Genomic DNA, 25,560 nt, shown 5'->3' on the forward strand with positions numbered 1-25,560 from the left:
TGCTTGTAGAGAACAGTTTAGAGAAACAAGGGAAGGAGTGTCGGTTGTGGACGCCTCTGCAACACCTTTACGACCCGTACCTAGATGGAATAACTTACAAATTAAATTCTCACTGTGCAAATGTTTGGCAATTTGTCTTTTTCCCAGCACGTTCGTAATAGTCCAAAGATAGAGAATATATTATTCAAACTTTAAAATTGCTTAAAATTATGAATGCGGAATACATTCGTAACTTTACGTAGTTAAATATTTCAAGGGTAATAAGGGGTAATATATGAAAATTTTCTGTCAGTATTAAGTATTTATTTATTATGTAAGTACCTTCTTAATATGTCCCTACGTACTGCGTTTTATATACATACTAGCTTTCCAATCGCGGCTTCGCCCGCGTTTTTAGAGAAAACCCCGCATAGTTCCCTTTCCCGTGGGATTTCCGGGATAAAACCTATCCTATCTCTCAAGTTGGATCGAACTGCACATGGTGTGCGAATTTTATTATAATCGGTTAAGTGGTTTAGGAGTCCATTGAGGACAAACATTGTGACACGAGATTTATATATATTAAGAAGAGAAGATGTATATTAATTACAGTTGAACTTACATTTTAAAAAATACATTCAAATATTAAAACAAACTTTAGCGTATAAAACAAAGCCACAAGAAGATCTAGCTTATTTAACCTATATAAACAATACAAGAAATATAAATTTACCAAGAAATTTATTTCATCTCCAGTGCAATAAATGGATGAGGAACTTTCTCCAACTTGAAGTTACAATTGATAACTTATTTAAACCTAACTTTTTGCTTTCAACTCCATTATTGATGCTCGAGTTGGAATTCAGACAGTCTGGACGAGCTTTTACATTCAAATACAAATAGCCAATAGGTATAACAGGCACTTAAAAACAGTAATCGACACTCACATTGTCTATTAAAAAGAAAAAACGACGTTACCATTGATCACTCTATGTAGGAAGTCCGGTGTTTCAATTAAAAACGAGACTCGCAAGCTCTCGGTTTGCTGGTCAACTTTTATTAGTTCCTGGAGTAGAAAAAGTAATCAAGTCTGCGATATATCGCACACCTAACTCAAGATAACTCTTAATTGTTGAATGTGACGCCTCGCGGATGCTCACAGCCCGTCTACATTCTAGAACCTCGTTCGAGTTGGTATTCAAAGCTTTAAATTTACCGTGGTTAGTATTTGGAACGTGATTTTTCACTCCTAATAACTTAATAAGAAGAATTAGGTAAATCGATAACAAAATATTACCTTAAAGTGAGAATGCTCAGTAGTAATCACTCACACAGTAGTAATCACTTTTAATCTTAATAAAAGTATTTGCCCCATAAGCATAGTAGATCAAAATTATAAAATTAATATCAAACGTTCCATCGAGGTATGTATTAGAAAAGTGGAATGATTTTAAATCTATTATAATGCTACAACAAGCACATTATAACTAGAGTTTAAAAGCTTTATGAAGAATGACTTCACAATTACTGCTTCATACCAAGACCTCTGACGAGTTTAATACATGCTTTTATGAATAATTCTTAACAATTAATTCAAAGTACTTCTTCATAGTATACAATTCCGAGAAGGAATTGTTTAGCTATCCTCCCTCTTATCATGAATAAATAATATTTGAATCATTTTTTTATATACTTGAGTATGATAAAATTGGAAAGTTAATAATAAATACTCTTTTGGCACGGAACCCTAAAAAAGGACATTGGCAAAAAATATAACCGTATAGAAAGCCTGAAAATTATCGCCCGCAACTGGCCTTTTTGAACGCACAGCGACATATTATTTAAATAACATTTCTCTGTCACCCGGTCCGTGACTAACAAAATGACAGCATGAATGAAAAATTCACTTGAAAAATATTTAAAATGTGGCTAAATAAATTATAATGTAACTGAATAAAATTAAATTAATAGTATACAAATATTTCTGTGATATGCCAGGGCCAGATATACGAGCTGACGACAATGTCCTTGGCGAGATGTCTACGGAGCCCACGGCAACCGTCCATAGCGGCGTCGAGGCTAAAGCAGAAAGAAAATTGACTGTTCTAGAAACTCACGGATATATACTTGGCAGAACTATTGGCTCGGGTTCTTACGCCACCGTCAAGGTAAGAATTTAGGTGTCCAATTAACTCGTGTTGCAGGTTTTCTACTACGCTTAAACTTTCAATTAAGTAGGACTGTGTCGGGTGGCAATATTGTGAAATTGTTTTGTAGAATTATATGTATGTTTTTTCCTGATAATTAATTAGTATTACAATTTACATCATTCAAATATTTCCGATCTTTCTATTCATGTCATTGTCTCTATATTTCCTAATCCTTTCCAAATGTTAAAATATTGTTTTTCATGAAATAAAAGAATTTCACTACACTAGGTGGCTACCAGCGATAGACACAACTGCCAAGTTGCAATAAAAATAATAAGTAAATTCCAAGCACCGGGTGATTACTTGAAAAAGTTCCTGCCAAGAGAAATTGAAGTAGTCAAGGGTCTGAAGCATGAAAACTTGATACGTTTCCTACAAGCAATCGAAACTACGCATAGGTTTACTATTGTCCTTATTTAATCCTATTTTATCCCACTAAATTTTAAGCCCAAGGATTTACATAATGTTTTAGAAACTATTGATGTTATAACGTTAAAATTTAGGTTGTATAAATGAAATAATTGCGCTGTTCATTGTTATGTTCATAACTAATAAGGTACTCGGAAGATTGTACTGTATTTTCAACGAAAAGAAAATTTACCACGCCTGTTAAAAAAACATTCAAATGCATTTAAAATTCATATTTAGCGTTAATTACTAGAAAAGTGGCATAGCAATATCCTGCTCCTTCGATTGTATAGACAGTCGCATCGAATCTGGCAACGCACATGTAATAATTGGTCTTATGAATGATTGGCCTATGAGCAGGATTGTTTGTTTTCTTGCCTTCTAAAAACTTCTTCTAATGCAAAAGCTGTTGCTTTACATCACTTTATAATTTAAAATTTCCAGAGTGTATATTGTAATGGAATATGCTGAAAATGGAAGTCTTCTGGACATTATTCGTAAAGACCAGCACATCGATGAATCAAGGGGACGTCGTTGGTTCAAACAACTGGTCGAAGCTGTAGACTATTGCCATGAACGAGGCGTTGTCCATCGGTAAGAAGCAGTTCTAAAAAAATTTTCACCCAAAATGATAGGATGATATATTACGACGATAATTATAGGAATTCGCGCATTGTTTAACTTTAGTGTTTTCAACCTCTGCTCTTCCTTGGCAGCAAAACTTTTTAAATTAATGGCATTTGCAGCCTCATTTCTGGGGTTAAATACTGTCCCCTTTTATTACAAGTCCAAACGTCCATCCGTTGCGCTATTCGATACTGACAAATAATTTAATTGAACAATTTGAGGAGGACTCTATAAAGTGAGTCCCAATTTTTTCGAGTGGCTAACAAACGTTTATTTCCCTTGCAGCGATATAAAATGCGAGAACTTGCTAATGGATCATGGTTTGAACATTAAACTATCCGATTTCGGGTTTGCAAGAGGTCATATGAAACCCAAGAATGGAGTATTTGCCCTAAGTGAGACGTTTTGCGGTAGTTACGCTTATGCCTCTCCCGAGATCCTCAAAGGGGTTCCTTATAGACCCCAAGATTCTGATGTTTGGAGCATGGGTGTTGTTTTATACGCAATCGTGTACGGCCGCTTACCGTTTGACGATACGAATTACACACAGTTGCTAAAGGTGCGCACCTACAACTAATTTCTTGCAACATAATTATTTTAAAGAATACCAACCTGTATAATTTGATATGGACGATTCCTGTTCATTTATTTATTATAATTTATTTTCAGCAAGTTCAAAACAAAGTATCATTCCCTCGCGAACCGAAAGTTTCTGTAGACTGTCGAAAGTTAATCACTAAAATATTGGCCCCGTTGAAAATTCGAGCCAAAATACCGCAGATACTGGCCGACCCCTGGCTTTGCCCGACACAACCTGGCAAAGACGAAGAGTTAGATACCAATCAGGTAAAGAAAAGTACGATAGTACACATTTTATAGGCTCTTTTTTTATTCTACGTTTTGTACAAATGTATGAAAATAATATTATATATTTTTCTGGTATTTTTTCTCAAAAAATACTTTATTTTTTTCTAGGAAAACGCTCATGCAAGCAAAGATGAAATTAAAAGCGTTAATATTGGCACAGTAACGTTTGACCGGAAATTAGAAGAAGTGAAATGATTATATCAGACGGAAGAATTTTTGGGCCGCCATATCGACTTTTATAAAAACTGTAACCAATAAATATATTTTACTTTTCGTTTTTTCGTATTATTCATATTTACCTTGTGTGCTCGAAGCTAAAAAAATTCTTTAAGTAACGAAAATACTAAAAATAAAATAGAAATGTATGCTCTAACATCTTTTTTATTCAACATTTCTAAACCACACGCAAAGTATTAAACCTAGGTAACGAATTAAATTCTTATGTACGACTTCTTGCGCTTAACATTTTTTTTAAATAATTATATCTTCTTTATTTTGGATTTACAAAATGTTTCATCGTCAGCTAAACGCTCTGCTGCCTCTTTGTCACTCGCTTGAGCTTTTTTAATACACATATAAGATACGCCAATCATAACTAAATATATAGCTGCTCCAATCCAGCAGTTGACTGCAATCTGGAAAAAATCAAATGCTAAAAAGAAACTTGTTAATGTTATACATATAACATCGGTTCCTATCATCAAAAGGGTTCACCACATGAAGTTCCAATACATGAACAACTATTCCATTTTTGTCTATCTTTTTGGAACATGTCAAACACGTCTAGATAAGATAAGCTTTGTTTTATTCCCATGCTTTTAAATTTTAATATAGTTACAGTTAGTTTCACAAGGTAGATTATAATTGTATAAATATATAGATTTAAGGCTATTTATTACCCGACTATAATTTTCTTCCGTTTGTTTCATAAAGTCTTCAAAATCTTCGTACCCATGATGGTCCGGTTCTGCTTCTTCAATAAAAGCCACTACTTCCATTTTAAAAAGGAAACCCATCACAATCTGCAATCAATTCTAACATGACTTATAAAAAGAAAATATTATAATTGTAAACCTTTTTATGCGGGCAACCCAGCTGGTTGTTCGCTTGATGGTAAGCGATCACCACCGCCCGAACATTTTCTAAAGTGATAAATACAAGAATAAAGAAAGACTGGGAAGGGTGAAGAAAAGAAACGGGCCTAGTCACACATCGCACGAAAAACAGCAGCATTCGCATGTCACCCCGATTTTCTGTGGGATATGGTAGAGTACACTAGTAGAAAATATTAATTAATATTATTACCAGTTGTACAACAGCCCAAATGCTCAAGAGCATGCAACACAGACCGCAGCCAAAAAGCATCCCCATTTATCAAGCAGCTTTCGAGTCGTTTTGAAATAATTAAATGACTAGAATGACATCGAAAACGACATTTTCTTCTTTGATTAGAAATTAAATTAAAATGTAAAACAACAGATAATTAATATGAACTTAAAGAAGTTTTTTTGGTACTTACCTATCTAATATTTACAAAGACTTACGAAAAATATACGCAATATTATCTTTTACCGTTGGGCGTTGGCGGTCGACAACTACGCGCTTCGAAAGTGTTTCATTCCGCGCACAACGGACTTATTTAACGGCATTGCTTACGTGGTGTTTCTAAGCAGTTACCTGTGCAGTTCCCTATGACTTGGTAATACATTTACAAGTATCTGGCACAATCTGGCATTTCTGGGGACGACGCTGATAACTTACTAGTAGTTGACGCGTATAGGTACTCCGTTGCTTGCTTATTTAAAAAAAATAAGCAAGTACATACTATAAGATTCAAACTGGCTTTCATTAATGCTAAGTTTAGATACAAAACTAATAACATTTTTGTGTATAATGTCTTAGTTTTACTTTCTTACTTAATAAAACCACTAAGCACCAACAACTGTAACCAAACATACCACATTCCAGATATGTTTAGATTCTGAAGTCTACAAAAACATGATTTTCTCTTAATCCCACTCAAAAACAGGTAACATATTTAAATTATCCTAATAAATAGTCCTATATAATAACAGGCAATATGTTTAAATTATCCTTAAATTACAAAACATTTTCAGGATACGAAAACAGGAAAAATATTTAAGTATTTAAAAATATTTTTGCAATATTTGTTACTACTTTGCCTTAACTAAAACATTTTATTAGACATTCTTATATAATTTCAAAATATTTGTACCCCTCACATATTGTATAATTACAATTAAAAATTCAGTTATTTCAATAAAATAAAAACAATAAATAACATTAATACCTTTATTTCAAGAAAATCAGCATGATTTTACATAGTTTCTACAATTAGATATTTTATGTACAACAACATATTATAGCAATCATTCACAGATATAATACTCTTGTTAAATCTTGAGACATGATATTTTTATTATAATAGCATTTAAACCTCATTTTAATTATTTTTGTGTGTCTGACCATTATTTTTAGCATACCTACTGGTAAAAATAATTTAAGTTTTGATTAAAAAGACCTGTCTTTACATCTAAACTATCCTTAGCAAACATTTTTTTTTTATTTATTTAAATTATTATCGTTCAAATAAGCAATATACAATAAATAGATTCAGGCAGAAAAGTAGTTCACACATACATTAGATAACATTGTTTTTGGTAGATACTCTACTTTTCTGACCAAATAAAGAAATGGAATGGAACTATACAACATACAGCAGCACTTTACATGCTGACTGAGGAGCGATTATTCATCCAAAACTGGTGGCCGGATACAACAAGTGTGACAAAGTATAACAAAGCCGCGATCCAGCAGTTGAGGGCGTTCTGGAAAACATATTTGATAATTTAATAAACGAAATTATAAATTAACATATTTGCAAAATTATTTATTGTCTTGTAGGATATATATGGATTTAACAACACTACTCTATAAGTTTGAGTGAGTCAATAATCATTTGGGTGTAATCAGATCAATATTATTATCAACTAGCTGCCCCAAGAGATGTTTTGTAGGAGCTTGGTTTTATCACTTGCATGACAATAAGTTCAAAAAACCGACTTTAGCATTCACACTTTATTGGTATACTTTATGGCTGTTGAAATATTATTTTCAAATTCCAAACACTTATTTGAGATTGTAATTGTCTTAGATATCACTTTCACTGGAATAATATTTCTTTAGTGCAGCCACCTTCTCCATAGTGAGGCAAAACGAACTTTTTCCTTGTAATTAAAGAAAAATGTGACTGCTAATTAGGCCTTGAGCATATGAAAATCAGGCAAATTGATGTTAATTATAAGTTGGCCTTATTTTGAGAACTTGCAAGGGATTGCGATTTAAAGTTGTTACATAGCACAAACAAGAAATAAGAGGTGTATGATATAATTATGTACAATTTTTACCTGCATATATCCATGTTCAACATTGGCAATGAAACTTTCGAGTGTTTCTTCTTCCCCAGTAGCGCTTTCCTCAAGTGGAAGATCTTCTAAAAGGGCAACAGCTTTGAAATGGTAAAATACGCCCATTAAAGTCTGAAAATATAAACGAGAATTGTAAGATTGCAAATTTTTGATCCAAAATATATGTTCCGAGAACTTGATACTTACGAGTTGAATAACTCCCCACACACTCAAAACTAAGCCGCATAGCGACAATTTAGGGCCACACAATTTACAAACCATTGTGCTCGCTTATTTTATTAAAATTCGCGAACAAATAATGATAAAATAATCGACCACCTCCTGTCAGATGTTAAAAATCACACAAGAAGTCGTCTCTCACATGATCATTCCGTGTCTATGGTAATAGATAACAAAAAGTTGCCCTGTTACTGGTAATATCAGCCCACACAGCCAAACTATGTATCAATTTATTATAATATCACCAACATTTGTTGTTGAAATAGTTCTTTCAATCCATAATTTTTGTTATACTTTATCGATAGAAACTACATACATTTATTAAAAAAAATGTATATCTAGTCTATTTACAACAGCTGTATGTATAAACGGTTTAAACAACTAAAATGATTCTATAGATGCAATTTAATGAGTTATTTCTGTGCATATTGATCTGATTGTGTATTAATGACGTATAACAATGAATAATAAAATTAAGAAAAAAAAATAATAATTATTTTTGGTAGAAATCAGTGATGTTTTATATTCTGTGATTATGTATTGGCAACATTATTCTTGAATGACACATAAGATACCGTAGGAGTACTCAAGTGTGCCTGTCTGTGCTTTTCAAATTAAAAAAATAAGTTTTTTATAATGGTGGATCGTTTAGGTATAATTATTATAGTTTATATTATTAATTATATTGTTATTCGTGACCTAAATATGAACTTTATGTCGAAGTGTATACCTTTGATTAGTTAAATGAGGATAATCTTTGTCACTGTCCATTTACTACTTTCCTTTGACGTCAACTTTAATACTACACCGCAGTCCGCAAATATACTTGATAAAGTTTTATTTTTTCAGTAAATAGTGAAGCTAATGCTAGACGAATTGCTATGGTGGAGAACTGTTTCGGCAGTTCGGGTCAGGTATGTTATTGAATCTAACTCGATTTTTCGAAAGTATAAATTTACTTTCAAACTTTAAGTAAATCGGAGTTTTATCAATAATTATCAACCGACAAACTTGGCAAGATAATACTTTATACTTAACGTTAGGTGGGTTTGCCGGTTGATATCACATTTTTATCAATATAATAATTTTTACACATTGTGTATTCATTGTTGATTATGTCAACAATATTTTTTATCAGGCCAATAAGATTAGACTTTTTTTAGTATGATTCATAAACGATGTTAAAGATTAAATAAAAATGTTTTTCTTGTTTCAATACATCTAGCCATTGGCAGAACAAGGCAGAGTTCTTGTAGGAGAAGGAGTCCTAACAAAAATGTGCAGAAAAAAACCAAAGGCCCGACAATTCTTCTTATTTAATGATATATTAGTGTATGGAAACATTGTAATAAACAAAAAGAAGTATAACAAGCAGCATGTCATTCCACTAGAAGAAGTTAAATTGGAGTCACTTAAAGATGAAGGCCGTAAGTAACTTAGTGACTTTTTCTCATATCTTTTTGAATTTGCATTTTGCCATATTTGGAATATTAATGGATTCATAAAGATATTGCAAAACTTCAACTTTGAATATATTTTGAATAATCAATAAAAGAGAATGTTTTAAATTTCTGTTTTCTCTTAGTTCACCCGGCTTCTATCATAATTTTTAATGTTATGCATTTCTTTTATCAAATCAAACATATTATATACAAATTCACATGTTTTATTATCATTGAGGGTTGACTAGGTTCTAGTTCAATCTGTATATAATTAAAAATAAATTTATTACAAAGGTCAAAGATCATCTTGTTAAATTTGCATTTATGGATGATAAGTTTTATTTCCTTTCAATGAATTCGCTGGATGCGAATCTGCTATCATCTATCTATAATTTATTTATATACACATTCAGATAATGTGACTGAGTCATTGTTCATGAATCACAAATATTAATTTATTTTTATCATTATTTCTACAGTTTATATGTGACTGAACTAGACAGTGAGTCAACAGCTTATGCATATTAATTTAATAGAGTCCAATTGTGTGTGCCGTACTTAAAAGCTGAAATGAATATTTTATTATATTTTTAAAATGTATGTAGATGAATCATCCTATTTAAAAAGCCATTAACATAGAAAATCATAACAACATGTGATATGTATCAAGTTGAGTGTAATTATAATATTCTTTATTTCAAGTTTCACTCTTATGAGGAAGCCTCCTAGAATCTTTATATGGAACCACATCTTATGCACCAATCACAATAACAAAAGATTGATGAAAAAATTCATCAAAAAGTGTCCAAAAAGCTATTGGTCCGGGAGCCAGAAGCAGATTTTATGACCAAGTTCCTCTCAAGCGGTAATTAGTAAAATGCATCAAAGTATAGTATTATGAAGCCTCGTGAACGTCAGCTGGAGCTCGGTTGGGGGGGTGAGCGGTTGTAGCCTCCCACGCACGTAAGAAAAAAAAGTATATTCATTCATTTCCTCTCAGCTAAAAATTTGTCTAATTGTAGCTAACCCAATATCTCAACAAAAAATAATAATCAGCTGGTTACAGCATGGTGTATTATACGTCAGCTGGTGTCTCGAATATAATGAGACATTAACAAAATCATCGAGATACGTGGAATTCCATCAACATAAGTCCCCGTAAAAGATAAGTAATAACTTTATTAATTATATATTTTACTATTATTTTCTTAATAATTATAGTTAAATAATGTTTTTAGTGGGTTATTTCATATTTGTTACACTTTTAGGTAGTTATGTGAATTGGATGATATGATAGTTATTTTTAAATGCAGTTTATAATATTTGTAAAAACATGTTTACCGATGTGGCTGAATGTACATAGTAGGTACCCCGATCATGCGCACAACTAACCACCTCCAAGTACCTTATTACTGTCTTTATTATGCTAGCGTGTGTTGCTTGAATTTTTAAAAATAACGATAATAATTAAAGATATGTCATTTCATCTCAGATGAAAATTTTTGAGCTGATTGTTAATATCAGTCAGTTGATGCAAACCGATGTTGAAGATAACCTAGTCAGTTGATGCATATAAATTGGCAATAGATGCTTCTGTCTAACTCCTATGTAATAACTTTCAAAGTATCAGCTTACGGTTTTTCCACCAAGATACGGCCAGCTGACCTATATATATATCCACAGTTACATATAAGCTATCATCATATAATAAAGACCCATCTTTTCTTAGTTATGTTAGAAATTACTCAAAAACTTTTAAAATTGTTTGTTTTACTGCGAAGCGATTGTATATCAGAGATAAAATACGCGAATCGGATAATAAAGTTAAAACAGTTTGGTCTATTATTAATGGTGAAATGGGTAAAAGCAAATCAAGTAATACTATAAAACTTGTAAATAATGACAGGGTTATTGACAAAAGTGCTGATGTTGCGCTTGCTTTTGAAGAATTCTTCAGTAGTGTCCCTGTTACTATTACTAATAGTTTAAATTCGTCTTCAGCACTTGCAGAAACCTTTTTGAGGGACCATGTTGCGGGGTGCAGTACATTATTTGAATTACGACACGTAACTTCTAGTGATATTGTTACTGCCTTTAAGACGCTTAATCTAAAAAATACTTGTGATCTTTGGGGAATGTCCGTAAATTTAGTTAATAATATCATAGAAAATATTGCGAAAAATTTAGCTTTTATATTTAATAAGTGTTGTGACTATGGTACATTTCCTAATTTACTAAAGCTTAGTAAAGTTATACCTCTATTTAAGAAGGGCGATCAAGAAGACTGTAACAATTATAGACCTATCTCTATTTTACCAACATTAAGTAAGGTATTCGAGAAGTTAATATTAAACCAACTGAGTAGTCATTTTGCATCTAATGATTTACTGCACACCAAACAGTTTGGTTTCACAAAGGGGCGCTCAACCACAGATGCTGGGGTTGCACTTCTAACACATATATATAAAGCATGGGAAAACTCAAAAAATGCTCTGGGGATATTTTGTGACCTCTCCAAGGCATTTGACTGCGTTGAACATTGTACTTTGTTACGTAAACTTAATCACTATGGAATTAAAGGAAAAGCACAGAACCTCATAGCGTCATACCTGCATGATAGGATACAGACTGTAGTTGTTAATGGAGAACGTTCTAGCGGTGCGTCAATTAACATTGGTGTTCCACAGGGGTCAATTTTAGGTCCCTTCTTGTTCTTGGTATATATCAATGATCTTCCCTATTATTTGCAGGATAGGTGTGAAATAGTTCTGTTTGCAGATGATACCTCATTAATTTTTAATGTGGATAGGCATGACCCAAATGTTGACGAAGTGAACAGTGCTCTTTTACACATATCTGAATGGTTTAATGCCAATAATTTATTATTAAATGCCAAAAAAACCACTTGTGTTGAATTTTTACTTCCTAACGTAAAAAAGTTGAACAGAGATATTACCTTGAACGGGGAGGTATTGCATCCTACTGAGTCTACTGTATTTCTAGGGTTAACATTGGACGAGAAACTACAGTGGGGAGCCCATGTCAACACCGCTGCAGGTAAGCTCAGTTCAGCTGCATATGCAGTCCGAAAAATAAGGCAACTCACCGATGAAGATACGGCTAGACTGGTTTATTTCAGCTACTTTCATAGCATTATGTCCTATGGAATTCTACTGTGGGGCAGGGCTGCAGATATAGAAACTATATTTATCTTACAGAAAAGAGCCATTCGCTCTATATATAATTTACGTGCTCGGGATTCACTAAGAGATCATTTTAAGAATACTGGTATCCTTACTGTACCATCACAGTATATATTTAATAATATTTTGCATGTACACAAAAGCTCCGACTTACACACAAGAGTAGGAGATAGACACGATTATGGCACAAGGAACAGGAATAGAATTGAAATGCCATTTTTCCGATTAGCTAAAGTTAAAAATTCATTTATGGGTCAAGGTATACGCTTTTACAATAGAATTCCTCACAATATTAAAGAGTTTAGTAGTTCTAAATTTAAAACTTATATAAAAAATGTATTAGTTCAGAGAGCGTACTACAATATTCAGGAATATATGGACGATAAAAACCCATGGAGGGTTGTCGCGTAAAACCACAAGACAGTTCATTGGCATATTATGATATATTATGTAGTTAGATATAAGTTTCATATATTGTAATATTTACATGATTTTAAAAGAGCAACTATGGAGTTTCTTGCCGATTCTTCTCCATAGATCACTGCTTTCCGAATCGGTGGTAAATGTTAAAATAATTATGTAATGACGATTCGAAAGTGCTACTAAATAGTAGTCTAATTGAATAAATGAATGTTTGAGTTTGAGTTTGAGTTTGATCAGGTAAATTTTTGTTTGAGAGGAAATCACGGAAAATAATTTTATTTTTTTCATGTTCGAGACACCAGCTGACGTATAATACACCATGTTTTAACCAGCTGATTTTTTTTTTTCGTTGAGATATTGGGTTAGCTACAATTTGACAAATTTTTTTTTCCTACGTGCGTGGGAGGCTACAACCGCTCACCCCCCCAACCGAGCGCCAGCTGACGTTCACGAGGCTTTATAATACTATACTCTGATGCTTCTGACGAATTATCTCTTGAGAGGAAATAATTAACCAAATTTGTACCTGGCTCCCTAACCATATCCCGGACATTATCAGCTAGTGATAGAATGGGCTCTAATTTGATAGATTATAGTAAAAACAATGTAATAAAATTGAAATTAATGTGACAAAACTATCAAGCACATAATGTATCATAATAATAAATATTTTGACTGATTCATTGAGTCTCTTAAATAATAAACTTTTTACAGAATACCGGAATGGCTGGTTAATACGCACTGCATCAAAATCATTTGCTGTGTATGCAGCAACAGCCACAGAGAAAGAAGAATGGATGGCGCATATAGAAAAGTGCATTGAGGATCTGTTAAAAAAAAGTAATGTACCTTATGTAATTTTGTCTATGCTTTTTGTTCTTTGAGCAGAATAGAGACTCAATAGATTTTCTATTGTGTCTGTGGTTCCGGGGCCTGAGTTATTGGTACAATTAAAGTAAATGTTTTAAATTTCGATTTTTTTTTAGGTGGAAAGCAGCCTCCTTCGGAGCATGCTGCAGTATGGGTACCAGACAATGAGGCAAATATTTGTATGCACTGCAAAAAGACACAGTTCACAGTTTTAAACAGAAGGGTATGTTGATTTTTTTAATATTTTTATGTGCTTTCCTAAAAGTTGTATGATAACAGCTGATCTTTTATTAAACTTTATTATCAATTGTATATTATGTACTGAATGAACATGTAATTGTTTTCATAATATTATAACTACATTATTCACAAAATATCAAAAAATATATTTATAAATGTCGTTGTTTTCCAGCACCACTGCCGCAAGTGCGGCTCGGTGGTGTGCGGGCCGTGCTCGTCGAAGCGGTTCGTGCTGCGCGGGCAGAGCGACAAGCCGCTGCGCGTGTGCCTGCAGTGCTACGACGAGCTCAACCGCGACAAGGCGCGCGCGCACCAGCCGCAGGCGCAAGCGGCCTCCGCACCGCCCGGTGAGTACACACAGTGATCGAAACATTGTGATAAACAATATAAAGAACTAGCGGTCCGCCCCGGCTTCGCCCGTGGTACATGTTTACGTTTTCTCTACATAAGAACCATCCTCGTACTTCAAGGAATATAATAAAAAAAGAATTATCGAAATCGGTTCAGCCGTTCTCGAGTTATGGAATTACAACGAAAAGTGGCATTGATTTTTATATATTAGATAAATCACTTTTAAGCTATTGCATAGCTTCTATCGCGGGCCTTGAGCGCGGGGACCGAATCGAGAAATTCCGTAACGAAAAAACCTCACGCTCCCCACTCCGACGGGCTCGGAGGTGTGGCTTGAAGGCATGCTATGCAATAGCTTTACCGCGGCAGTCCCCGAGTGCCACACGTCTTTTTTTATATCTGTTACAGTACGATTTAAAATTAATGGTGGCAAGGAACATCGAACGATCGGATGTCCAGAAAACAATTTTAGATATTACCGGAACATTAAGTCGGATACCTGCCCGCTCGTGCATTCGCAGCTAACTTCCGAACCGCCATTAAGTTTGAATCGAAGTGTAAAAGTATTTAACTTCTAAATTTATAAAACCTTTCACATAAATTTAAAAAATATATATTCAAGAATGCTTACACCATATCAGAACTTCTCCGTTGTGGATTTTTGTTCGTAATTTACACACTTAAAATATAAGTAAGTAATTATATCTTCTAGATGTATTTTTTTGACATTAATAGTATTATCAATAAAATTTAGATAAAAAACAGCATAGCAAAAGACGTATCATAATTTAATTAATATCAATTGTTTTGTATCAGCAGTGAAATCAGTGGCAGACGCGGCCGGCTCGGGCGGCGACTCGTCACAAGACGACGACAGCGATGACGACGACGAACGAGTGGCTGAGGAGAAACATGATGAGGTAACTAACGCTATGATTTATTGTGATGGTATACTATTGTTTTGGATTGTTAAGGGTTAAAAATAATAGTGTCTTTACCTCTTGCCAGGAGGAAAAAGTCGGAATATGAAACAAATTTGAAAACCAGTGTTGGAAAATTTCTCTTACAATTTTATTTGCTTTTTAGCCCAATATACACTGAGATACAGGATCCTTAAAATAGGCAAAAACGCTATGAAGCTGTGTATTTCATATATTTATTTTTTAGGGCTTTACAAGTTATAACGGTGTCAAAAACGGCTTCGGCAATAAAGTGACAACCGTATAGTACACACTTAAATTGTGTAAGTGATCAAGTGTTGTCATGCTTAAATATTTTTTATTGTTTTTTTGTGTTTTGTCGGCACCATATCACGTCATAGCGTTTTCTTAAAGGTATTAAAAGGAATGTAGTGTTTGTGTTGTTTCGAGTTCATTTTGCCACTTACAGTGTTTTGTTTTTTTTTTTGTTTAATGTGTGTTTTTTGCAGTGAATGTTAATTTTTTGGTTACATAGCCGTTTCATATTCGGTTACCACTTTATTTCGATTTTCTACCTATTCGACAGTCTTTTTATTTGGCCTCTCATATTTTTTGATTGTCTATTTATTTTATTTTCTAATTGTTTATACTTACACTTCCTTCATGTTTCCATAAAAATAATACAATCTCCATGAATGTGATTACCTCTCACTTGCATGTTTTCTAGTTTCTACCCAATACATTTTACTATCTTATAATAATTCTGCATAGAAATAATAATATAGTTATATAAATATGTCTATATTATACTAGCTGTGCCGCGCGGTTTCACCCGCGTGGCTCCGCTCCTTTTGGTCTAAGCGTATTATCACTATATTAGCCTATATTACTCATGGATAATGTAGCTTTCGAATGGTGAAAGAATTTTTAAAATCGGTCCAGTAGTTTATGAGCCCATTCATTACAATGGAACAAACAAAGTTTTCCTCTTTATAATATTAGTGGAGATAATAATTCATTTCACAGCTTAATTTGTTTTGTCTCAAATTTTGTCCAATATTCCCTATTACTACTTAATTCTTAAGTTTATTTTTAATTTATCTCATGTTTTCAGCCAAAATTCTACAGTGACGGTGAAAAGACTGAAGAGAACAGCAGCAACAACAACCATTCGTCCAAGGAATAGACCAAGTGAACCGAGCAGACCCTTATTGTATACAGGTCTATAAATTATTACAAATTTATACTAATTAATACACTATTATATTATATATCTGTGTACTTTTGTGATGGGCATTTAACGTTTTGATAAAATTAAAGAATATTCTTACTGAATGGGATTCGTACAATGGTATTATAGTGTCAATAATAAATCACTAGATGCACTTTGATTTTGTATTAATATCACAAAAACTAGTACTATTTAAATCTAACATTTTTTTTATTAACAAATAAGAAATCAAAATATATAGGCGTTCTTTTATATAACTTTAAATAACGCGGACATTAAACGAATTTATGAACACTCCAATTTGCTCATATTTATGGTCCAATTTTTATATAATTCGTAGTTATAGGCACTCCTTTTTAATAAATAAAAAACGAGTTTAACGAATTTATATCGTACTAACATACATTTTTGTTTCGATTTTATAATTATGTATTTCATCAAAGCACAAAGTATGTATTATTTAATTTTTAATCTATTTATAATGAACTAACTAGCTTTCCTCCAGCGGCTTCGCCCGCGCAGTTAAAGAAAAACTCGCATAGTTCCCGTTCCCTTGGGATTTCCGGAATAAAACCTATCCTATAATGTCCCGGGATAAAAGTAGCCTATGACCTTTCTCGGGTTTCAATATATCTCTATACCAAATTTCATGCAAATTGGTTCAGTAGTTAAGGCATGATTGAGTAACAGACACACAGACAGAGTTACTGTCGCATTTATAATATTAGTATGGATAATCAAATAGCTTATTAATTAACTGTAATATCATTGTACATTTCTTAACACAAAGGCCTTTTAGCATTATTAGGGAATTAGACTAATTATGAGAATATTTTTAATATCTTTATTAATACAATAATGAAACAAACACAATTTTATACAAATACATACATAATTAATTCAAATCTTGCGTTTTTATCAGCTTTAATATGCTTGTTACAAGGGCGATGTTAGACACGAACTGTCTGTTTCTTACGTGTTATAATTACTTAGTTGTAGTCGCGTTATGTCAATACATATTTAATATTTTATTATAATCTATTATAGTTTATATTTTGATACTAAATTGTTGAATTTTCCGTACGGTCTGGATATGAACGGTTTACGCAAACGAGCTTAATTTTATTAGTAGGCTTACATTTTTAATGGTATTCTTAATTTGCCAAAAGAGGAAACTGATGGAATGCTTTTGATATTTTTTAAGGCTTATTTTTTATGATTTCGATTTAAATTATTTCAACTTAAATTCATTCATTAATTAAAAATAACAATAAGAATAACGTCGAATTTCTTTGAAATATTTAATTTTGTTAATTGCATTCCATGAGATTTACTCACTATAAAGTGGCCTGTGACTAAATGTTCCGGTATTGGAAATTATTACTTGATAAAGGATAAAACTTTCAGTACACGAGGTCAATGAAAACCAAATGAGACCTCTTCTGTATTTTTGTATGTATATTAGAATTTAGCTTTTAAGGTTTTGCAAGTAGTTTGCGTTGGAATGCATACTGCTAAGACATTATATTATAATTCTTTATTTGGTTAAAGTTAATGAAATCATGGTTAAGTTATTTATAATTATGGATAAGGCCTAAATGTTAACGTTGCGTAATTACTGTGTTGTTTCCAAATTAGATAAAACATAACATTATTATTTAGATTTTGGTTGACAAATATAAAAGAATATTTTTTAAATTACACTTTGTTTTATTTTTCTTGATCCTTTTTCACTTTATATCGTGAGCAAATTCTGACAACAAGTAAGTGCTGATTTACACAGGGTCAGTAGACAAGTCGAATTTCGGCGAATTTCGAATTTCGGCGCCGCGACTGACTTTAACTGTTTACTTAGACTTCAAGCCTCTGTACTGACTTCAAATCTGTTTACACAGGGTATTTTTTCGGGTCAGCACTGATTTGCCTCGAATTTGTAGTCAGTTACTGACCCTGTGTAAATCAGCACACAGACATGTTGAAAAATTTATGGGTCATTTGAACCACCAGGTGACCTATCTAGAACGATATAAGAGCATAAAATAATAAGATTCAACACTATGCCGTCACTTGTAAGCTGTCCACCTGAGTGCAGATGAGAATTCGAAAGTACAGGTAGAGATTTTTTCCCCTTGTCTCCATGATTTTTGTACGGCGTTGCGGAATAATGGTTTAAAAGCAGTATAGAAATAGTATGACACAGATGCCGTACAAAATCAAATGACCAAATTTACCCCAGCAATTGTCGGAAAATAAAAATAAATTCCGACTTAGTTCCTACCATTTTTGTACGGCATCTGTGTCATACTATTTCAATACTGCTTTTAATCCATTATTCCGCAACGCCGTACAGAAATCATGGAGACAAGGGGAAAAAATCTCTACCTGTACTTTCGAATTCTCATCTGCACTCAGGTGGACAGCACAAGTGACGACATAGTGCTGAATCTTATTATTTTATGCTCTTATATCGTTCTAGATAGGTCACCTGGTGGTTCAATTAATGACCCATAACTTTTTCAACATTGGCCTGTAGTCTGTCAAACATAAAATCTATATTTACAGAAAAAAAATAGTTAGGTACACGATTAATATTTGAAGAATGATGGAATAGATTTGAATGACTTTCAGTTATAAATTATTTTTATTTTAAGTAAAAAAAAATCGGTCAAATGTGACTGATCTCAGAATCGAATACTCGAAGCATCTATCTAAAACTGAATATAAACAAAATTAAACCTTATCTCCTCAGCGTAAAGCACATATCAATTATTCTAATATTTTCTTAAGACGCGTATTCTTCAAAAATCGCACGTCTGCGTGTATACGACTCTGATTCTCGCATATTCATGTGTCTACTAGCGAATCTACGCGTCATCAGTTCAGTGGCAAGTGCTTCAATAGCATGGCTGATGATGCCCATTGGTTCACGTAACAGAGTGCGAGCGTAGCCTGCCATTCGCGCACGTAATCGTGCGGCTTCGTAAAGAAGTGGATAAGTTGTAAAGAATCTGACGCTTCGATGCACTTGTATAAATTGAGTTTATGAGTTTCGTACAATAAGCTCAACATCCCAATTTTTCAGTAATATATACACTCGGTGATAAGGTAGCTTTTTAATGGCGAAATAATCTTTGATAAAATCTTTGCTCTTTAAATTATTAACTATTTTCGGGAGATAAATTTATTCGTAAAAATTAGCAAAATTATATTGAATAAACGTTCTTATTATCAATTCATAAAAGTTACAGAACAAGAATGAATGGTGATATGGTAGGAAATAAAACACATAATTATTAGAGAAAAACACTTTATTGCAGAACATGTAAATCAAAACATAATTTTCTGTCTTACTGATTACTTTGTACACTTAGTCCGTACCTTACGCAAGAATATAAGAAAAAAAATATAGAAAAATTTATTTCCTTATGTACTAAGAAAATTTGACTTTACTTATGACTAACACATAATATAATATATATTTTCTTTATATTTAACTGGATGTATTAGCGGCCAACTCAAACCATTGTCTCAGAGCATCTCCTAGGACAGTGGGTAAAGCGGACATGTCTCGTAAAATGAGATAGAACGGGAACGGGAATGTATCTAGATATGATATGAATCCTGAAAGTGTGTTCGTCACTGGGTCCAGTAGAGGTCGCCTGATATCCATTATTGAATGCTGAAACAAAATAAAATGGATTAATACGGCACTTTACGATTGAAGATCATTCGTTTTTGCTGCGAAAATATATATTTTTTTTTAATAACAGACAATTATTTTTCGAATAAGATTAGCATTAGAATTACACTTTATAATCATTCTTAATTAATTTAAAGTTAAGAATCCCGTTTAATTTGAATTTGTAGAAGGCATTTAATGAAATTAGGTATAATTGCACAAATAATTTCCAAATCTAATATAAAATGTTAAAATACTTTTTGTCTAGGCATAATATTTGGTTATTTCTACAATGTAACTAATAAATCTAACAAAAACATCGATATTTTATATAAATTACCTTATTATCCGGGTTATCAATGATCACGTACACCAAAAATATGCCTTGCTGTCGCGCCCTCCTCACAGCTTGTAGGACCTTTGTTTCTCCTTCAGAAAATATTCCTCTCCCATCCGAAACTATCACCAACAACTTCGCATTAACCGCGTCACTTCTCACGGACTGCTGATCGAACATAACACTACAGAAGTCCAATAGTTGGGCAACTTTCGTCTTAGTTTGTTCAAAACGCAATTGTTCTAGAATGTTCGACCCGGAATGTTCTGAGAACTGTTCGTTGAAGGAATGCAGGAGGTTCGGTTTCTCGCCGAAACTGAGCACGGCTAGGTCGCCGGACTCGAGGAGGTTTAGAGCCTGAAAGCGGCGAAAAAGGTTAATAAAATGTTATATCTTTAAGTGGATTTATTTTGTGTGACACTCTTTAATGGCTGGACAGATTATAATGGGATTTTATGTGTCTTCAGTAGATGCACGTGCACGTGAAAAGTACTGTTTATAAAATTCTTAACAAAAATTATTATTAGTAAAAATTGTCTAAGAAATTTATACATACCTGAGAAACCAAGGCCAAACTTTCAAAAGCAAGTTCCTTGCTCCTATTATCCGCCATAGAGCTCGAGTCATCCACCGCTATAGCGATCTTGTACTCGCGTTTCGCGGGTTTTGTGCGACGCAACCAAATTCGATCTTTTCGGAAGTGAGATGCTATATATGGTATCACGCGGCGCATGTTGATCGCGCGACCCGTGCGGAAGTCGCCTGGAAAATTATTTAAAATTATAATTATTGTTTGTTGCAAATAGTTTGCTTTAGGATACAAAATAGATAATTTTTGTAGACCATAATCTGTCCGTAAACAAAATTAGCATCAGGCTTTCAATAAGAAACCCTACTACTCATAAAACTCATGGGTCACTTTGGTCTTCTTGAGCACATTACATTATTATCGTAAATCGTAACAATATTCCTTTAATATAATTGTACGCTACTATACCCCAGTTTTCACTACACCTGACTGTTTCCAATTTTTTTTTTTTTTTTTTTTTTTTTTTTATTGTACAATAGGGGAGCGCTTGGCCACAATCTCGCCTGATGGTAAGCTGAGATGTGGCCTAAGATGGAGCGCGCTTCCCTAAAATGTACCTGTTCACTCTCCTCTTGAAGACCTCCAAATTGTACTCGTCGGGGAACACAGATTCAGGAAGCATGTTCCAGTCCCTAGCGGTTCGAATAAAGAATGACGATCCGAACCGCTTTGTCCGGGTACATGGAACGTCAACCATGTGGCGATGCCTGGAATCTGTGCGCCTCGACGAACGATGGAAAAATGGGGATGGCGGAATTAGGTCGTGCAATTCCGCAGCGCACTCTCCAAAGTGTATCCGGTAAAAAACCGATAAACTTGCCACTCTGCGACGGTGGGCGAGGCTCTGGAGTTTTTTGCCTACTAGCTCATCGTCGTTTATTAGCCTCTTGGCACGCCTCTCTATCGCCTCAAGTGTCTCCAGCTGGTATTTGGCAGATCCATCCCAGAGGTGAGAGCAGTATTCCATGCACGAACGGACCTGTGCTTGATAGAGGTTGAGCAACTGTCCCGGGCTGAAATACTGCCTCACCTTTGCCAGTATACCAAGCTTTTTTGAGGCTACTTGGGCTTTTGATTCGATGTATGAACCAAAGTTGAGAGTAGGCGTTAAGGTGATACCAAGTAGCTCGAGGTGGTCAGTTATCGGTACGGATACACTTTGGAAGGACGGAGTTAGGTTGAATGGACTCCGTTTAGCGGTGAATAGACACGCCTGGGTCTTGGTCGCATTGAACTTGACCAGATTGGCCTCGCCCCATTCGGAGACTGCCTGTAAGGACAAGTTCATGCGTTCGACCATCGCCTCCCGTAGAGACTGGATTTGTGCCGTACTGGCTCGCGCGCTGGATGCGTATCTCTCCACAACGGTGCTATCGTCTGCGTACCCATAGATACCGGGTTTCAGCAGATCGTTAATGTGTAGCAGGAATAGTGTTGCGGAGAGAACTGATCCTTGAGGGACCCCGGCATTAATAGCCAATTGGTCGGACGAGCAACCGTCGACGACTACTCGAATCGACCGGTCTCTCAAGAAATCTGAGATCCATGCGCAAAAACCAGTAGGCAGACCGTATGATGGAAGCTTGCCGATAAGACTATCATGCCAGACCCTATCGAAGGCCTTCGAGATATCGAGGGAGACTGCGAGGGCCTCACCATGATTCTCGATGGCCTCACTCCAGATATAGGTGGCACACGCTAGAAGATCCCCAGTGGACCGATTTCGGCGAAATCCGTATTGGCGGTCACTGAGTAGATCGTTCGCTTCTAGGTGCGCCATTAGCCTGCTGTTCAGTACACGCTCCATAGTCTTGCAGAGTATGGACGTGACTGAAATTGGCCTATAATTGGAGGGGTCGGCACGACTGCCTTTTTTGGGCACAGGCTGCACGTTGGCAAGTTTCCATGATTTCGGTACTTTTCCAGTCATCATCGAAAGGCGAAAGAGGCGTGTCAAGACAGGAGCGAGCTCAGGCGCACAGGTTTTAAGCACTATGGCTGGTATTCCATCAGGGCCACTAGCTTTGTTCACGTCAAGATTTCGCAGCGTTTTCAGAACCTCAGTCTGACGGATGCGAATTTCTGGCATGCTCACCTCGCATCCAGGTAGACTGGGAGGTTTGGCGCTTGCGGGATCTAGACGTGAATTTTCTGCGAACAGAGTAGCTAGTAGGTTCGCTTTCTCCGTGGCAGTGTGAGCCAGCGACCCATCTGGTTTCAGCAGTGGAGGAAGTGAGGGGCGGCAGAAATTCGATTCAACCGACTTTGCCAGGGACCAAAACGCTTTGCTACCAGAAGGGTAAGAAGCCAGTTTGTTCACTATACGGCTGACGTGGTCAAATCGAGCTTTCCGTAGAGCCTTTTTGCAGGACTTGGCGGCCCGGTTGAAGGCTTTCTTCTTCTCAGATACGTCCTTGGCCTTGCGGTGTCGAGCATCAGCCCAGGCTAGATATGCCTCATGTTTAAACGCTTCAGCGCGTCTACATTCAGCTCTGAACCAGGGTTGAGCTTTGCTGGACGTGGCTACATCGGAGAATGGAATGTAGTATTCCATTCCCTGCCGCAGCACATCAGTCACAGCATCCGCACAGGTTGAAGGGTCTTCAGAAGAAAAGCAAACAGGCCGCCAGGGATAAGATGCAAAGAAAGAACGCATCTCGTCCCAATCTGCTGACTTGTATCGCCACACGCGCCGCGAGCCCCTGGGACTGGGGTCGGGCGGCGAGTAGACAGATACAGATTTCACCAGACAGTGGTCGGAGCTGCCAAGCGGCGATGAAATCGCTACCGAGTAACGGTCTGGATCGGTTGTCAGCAGAAGATCCAAGCAATTGGCTGTATGGCTCTCAACATCAGGAACCCGCGTCGCTCCTTGAACCAGCTGGGTGAGATTTAACGCTATAGCGAGTTTACGCGTCTCTCTCCCAGCGAGGTCAGTGCACTGGTATGGGTATAGCCACTCCTGGTGGTGGGCATTAAAATCCCCCAGAAGCACTAGCTGAGCGGAAGGGTATTTGTGTTGAGCAGCATCCGCCGCCTCACTTAGGTACTCTGTGAGCCTGATCGTCTCCTGGTCTCCGCTGTGCGCTCGGTAGACACAAGCATAGATGAGTTTCTCTAGGCCTGTGTCCACCAGCATCCAAAGTACAGAGAAATGGGGGTCTTCAAGGTAACGGAGACGCCGACAGCAGATGTCGTCACGTACGTACGCGCACACACCTGACCGAGCCTTAAAGTTATGCTCCAGGGTGTAGCCGGGATACGATAGGTACGCCTGATCAGACGGACATCTAATCTGCGTCTCCGTGAGGAACAAGATACAAGGCTTGCTAGTCTCTAGATGGAAGTGGACTGCAACGAGGTTGGAGTGTAGACCTCTGATGTTAGTGAGGTCTACTTTCAGCGAGAGGGAGTGCTGCCGCTGTACAACGTTTTTCTTGTACCTTGTCTTTTTCATTATTTTAATGGAGAGTGAAGTAGGTGTGAAGACGGCAGTGAATCGAGGCGCTATACTTCTAGACCTGAGACGCACATTCAGAAGCTACACTTATGGGGACTAGTCTGGAGACTGCGGGGACGCCCGAGCCCCCCCAAGGATGTCCATAGGGCCCTCTCGTCCGGTCGCCAACCGGCACTATGGCGCATCTTGGGATTTTTCGCTAGTTGGCGGGGCAGCCTTTCACATGTGGCTAGCACGCTACTTGGGCCCCCTACTGACTAGCGGTCGGCCAGCGGTGAACCGTGCCTCGGATCCCGCTACCCTCCATGACTAGTCCCCAGGTGCAACAACGTAAGTGTGCATCAAATCGTCGAGGTTGTATAGGCGCAACTGATTCGACCCGTCTTCACCAAGGCTACATCAGCTTCATCGTGTCGGAACACGGACGCTTGGCGACACGTCTTCAGCTGATGGGTGGTCATTATAGCCGCGACGACTGTCTCCCACCATGTCACCTGTTTAGCACCACCCAGGGGCCACGTGTAGGGTATCCATACTCCGGGTAAACTCCTACGGACGAAGGTGACTCGGCCCCCAATCTCATAATATTCCCGCAATATATTACTGCACGCGACTGTACCCAACACTCACCCGCTCTACGCGACCGTCCCGTAGGCTCCAACACAAGCCGTAGCCTCTCACACAGAGCACGTGAAGCAGCTGCAGTATCGCGCCACGCGGCTCTCCACATTGCACTCGACTGTACTCCGCTCTTTACTCCACCCGACTGTATCCATTCTCGCATACTTATGTACTGCTGCATTGATATGTCTTCCGCTGGGTGGGATGAGTCTTCGAGTCTGGTACAATACAAAAGAATATTTTATTGTGTGTTGGACCTAAAAAAATTTGGTCACATTGATATCATTTTAAAAGAACAACTATTTACAGTTTCTCCCTCTTTGGCTCTTTGCAGAAACTGATTTCCGAACCATTGATATTTTTTTTTCAGTATTTTAACAATAACAATGCATTTCGACACGAAATCTACTAGAGTTAAAAAAATTGAATACATTT

The 25,560-nt window shown here is 36.0% G+C and overlaps 5 protein-coding genes across 8 annotated transcripts in view; 2 read left to right on the top strand and 3 right to left on the bottom strand.

The window, feature by feature from the left end:
- Nucleotides 1–1,826: 1,826 nt before the first annotated feature.
- Nucleotides 1,827–4,365, top strand: LOC123699013 (testis-specific serine/threonine-protein kinase 3-like). The gene is made up of 6 exons (XM_045645871.1): nucleotides 1,827–2,147; nucleotides 2,418–2,587; nucleotides 3,042–3,191; nucleotides 3,510–3,783; nucleotides 3,894–4,070; nucleotides 4,200–4,365. The coding sequence occupies exons 1-6, from the start codon at nucleotides 1,971–1,973 to the stop codon at nucleotides 4,284–4,286; spliced, it is 1,035 nt and encodes a 344-aa protein (XP_045501827.1). The 5' UTR covers nucleotides 1,827–1,970; the 3' UTR covers nucleotides 4,287–4,365.
- A 157-nt stretch (nucleotides 4,366–4,522) lies between these two features.
- LOC123699008 (ribonuclease kappa-like) lies at nucleotides 4,523–5,457 on the bottom strand. The gene is made up of 3 exons (XM_045645867.1): nucleotides 5,397–5,457; nucleotides 4,991–5,113; nucleotides 4,523–4,726 (listed from the first exon to the last, which is right to left on the bottom strand). The coding sequence occupies exons 1-3, from the start codon at nucleotides 5,454–5,456 to the stop codon at nucleotides 4,571–4,573; spliced, it is 339 nt and encodes a 112-aa protein (XP_045501823.1). The 5' UTR covers nucleotide 5,457; the 3' UTR covers nucleotides 4,523–4,570.
- Nucleotides 5,458–6,390: 933 nt separating this feature from the next.
- On the bottom strand, nucleotides 6,391–7,911 carry LOC123699010 (ribonuclease kappa-like). The gene is made up of 3 exons (XM_045645869.1): nucleotides 7,727–7,911; nucleotides 7,520–7,651; nucleotides 6,391–6,940 (listed from the first exon to the last, which is right to left on the bottom strand). Exons 1-3 carry the CDS (start codon nucleotides 7,799–7,801, stop codon nucleotides 6,839–6,841), a joined length of 309 nt encoding a protein of 102 aa, XP_045501825.1. The 5' UTR covers nucleotides 7,802–7,911; the 3' UTR covers nucleotides 6,391–6,838.
- Nucleotides 7,912–8,327: 416 nt separating this feature from the next.
- Nucleotides 8,328–16,442, top strand: LOC123699000 (pleckstrin homology domain-containing family F member 2). 4 transcript variants are annotated; one of them, XM_045645857.1, is made up of 9 exons: nucleotides 8,328–8,411; nucleotides 8,609–8,673; nucleotides 8,985–9,186; nucleotides 13,542–13,667; nucleotides 13,814–13,920; nucleotides 14,110–14,284; nucleotides 15,105–15,208; nucleotides 15,456–15,531; nucleotides 16,323–16,442. In XM_045645857.1, exons 1-8 carry the CDS (start codon nucleotides 8,396–8,398, stop codon nucleotides 15,513–15,515), a joined length of 855 nt encoding a protein of 284 aa, XP_045501813.1. In that variant the 5' UTR covers nucleotides 8,328–8,395; the 3' UTR covers nucleotides 15,516–15,531; nucleotides 16,323–16,442. The 4 variants fall into 4 exon arrangements, with proteins under 4 accessions (XP_045501813.1, XP_045501814.1, XP_045501811.1 ...); XM_045645858.1 differs by having other exon boundaries at nucleotides 15,108–15,208; XM_045645855.1 differs by lacking the exon at nucleotides 15,456–15,531.
- Nucleotides 16,443–19,729: 3,287 nt separating this feature from the next.
- LOC123699012 (midasin) overlaps nucleotides 19,730–25,560 on the bottom strand; it is a 32,476-nt gene continuing 26,645 nt past the window's right edge. Inside the window, exons 38-41 of the mRNA XM_045645870.1 lie at nucleotides 25,135–25,343; nucleotides 21,012–21,217; nucleotides 20,459–20,812; nucleotides 19,730–20,118 (exon numbers count right to left, since the gene is read on the bottom strand). Coding sequence (XP_045501826.1) covers nucleotides 19,930–20,118; nucleotides 20,459–20,812; nucleotides 21,012–21,217; nucleotides 25,135–25,343 — 958 coding nt within the window. The 3' untranslated portion in view covers nucleotides 19,730–19,929. The remainder of the gene's footprint in view (nucleotides 20,119–20,458; nucleotides 20,813–21,011; nucleotides 21,218–25,134; nucleotides 25,344–25,560) is intronic.

Source organism: Colias croceus, chromosome 17 (genome assembly GCF_905220415.1).
Source record: "Colias croceus chromosome 17, ilColCroc2.1".
Lineage (NCBI taxonomy): Eukaryota > Metazoa > Arthropoda > Insecta > Lepidoptera > Pieridae > Colias > Colias croceus.

Bases quoted from the DNA above. Each gene is read 5' to 3' on its own strand.
- LOC123699010 (XM_045645869.1), bottom strand. From the start codon at position 7,801: ATGGTTTGTAAATTGTGTGGCCCTAAATTGTCGCTATGCGGCTTAGTT. The intron at 7,652-7,726 runs GTAAGTATCAAG...TTATATTTTCAG, and splicing joins TGTGGGGAGTTATTCAACTC to ACTTTAATGGGCGTATTTTA. The intron at 6,941-7,519 runs GTAAAAATTGTA...TATGTTTTCCAG, and splicing joins TTGAACATGGATATATGCAG to AACGCCCTCAACTGCTGGAT.
- LOC123699013 (XM_045645871.1), top strand. From the start codon at position 1,971: ATGCCAGGGCCAGATATACGAGCTGACGACAATGTCCTTGGCGAGATG. The intron at 2,148-2,417 runs GTAAGAATTTAG...TCACTACACTAG, and splicing joins GTTCTTACGCCACCGTCAAG to GTGGCTACCAGCGATAGACA. The intron at 2,588-3,041 runs GTTTACTATTGT...TAAAATTTCCAG, and splicing joins GCAATCGAAACTACGCATAG to AGTGTATATTGTAATGGAAT.
- LOC123699000 (XM_045645855.1), top strand. The intron at 13,668-13,813 runs GTAATGTACCTT...ATTTTTTTTTAG, and splicing joins TGAGGATCTGTTAAAAAAAA to GTGGAAAGCAGCCTCCTTCG. The intron at 14,285-15,104 runs GTGAGTACACAC...GTTTTGTATCAG, and splicing joins AGCGGCCTCCGCACCGCCCG to CAGTGAAATCAGTGGCAGAC.
- LOC123699008 (XM_045645867.1), bottom strand. From the start codon at position 5,456: ATGCTTTTTGGCTGCGGTCTGTGTTGCATGCTCTTGAGCATTTGGGCT. The intron at 5,114-5,396 runs GTAATAATATTA...AATTGATTGCAG, and splicing joins TTTGGGCTGTTGTACAACTG to ATTGTGATGGGTTTCCTTTT. The intron at 4,727-4,990 runs GTAATAAATAGC...GATTTTTTCCAG, and splicing joins CGGAAGAAAATTATAGTCGG to ATTGCAGTCAACTGCTGGAT.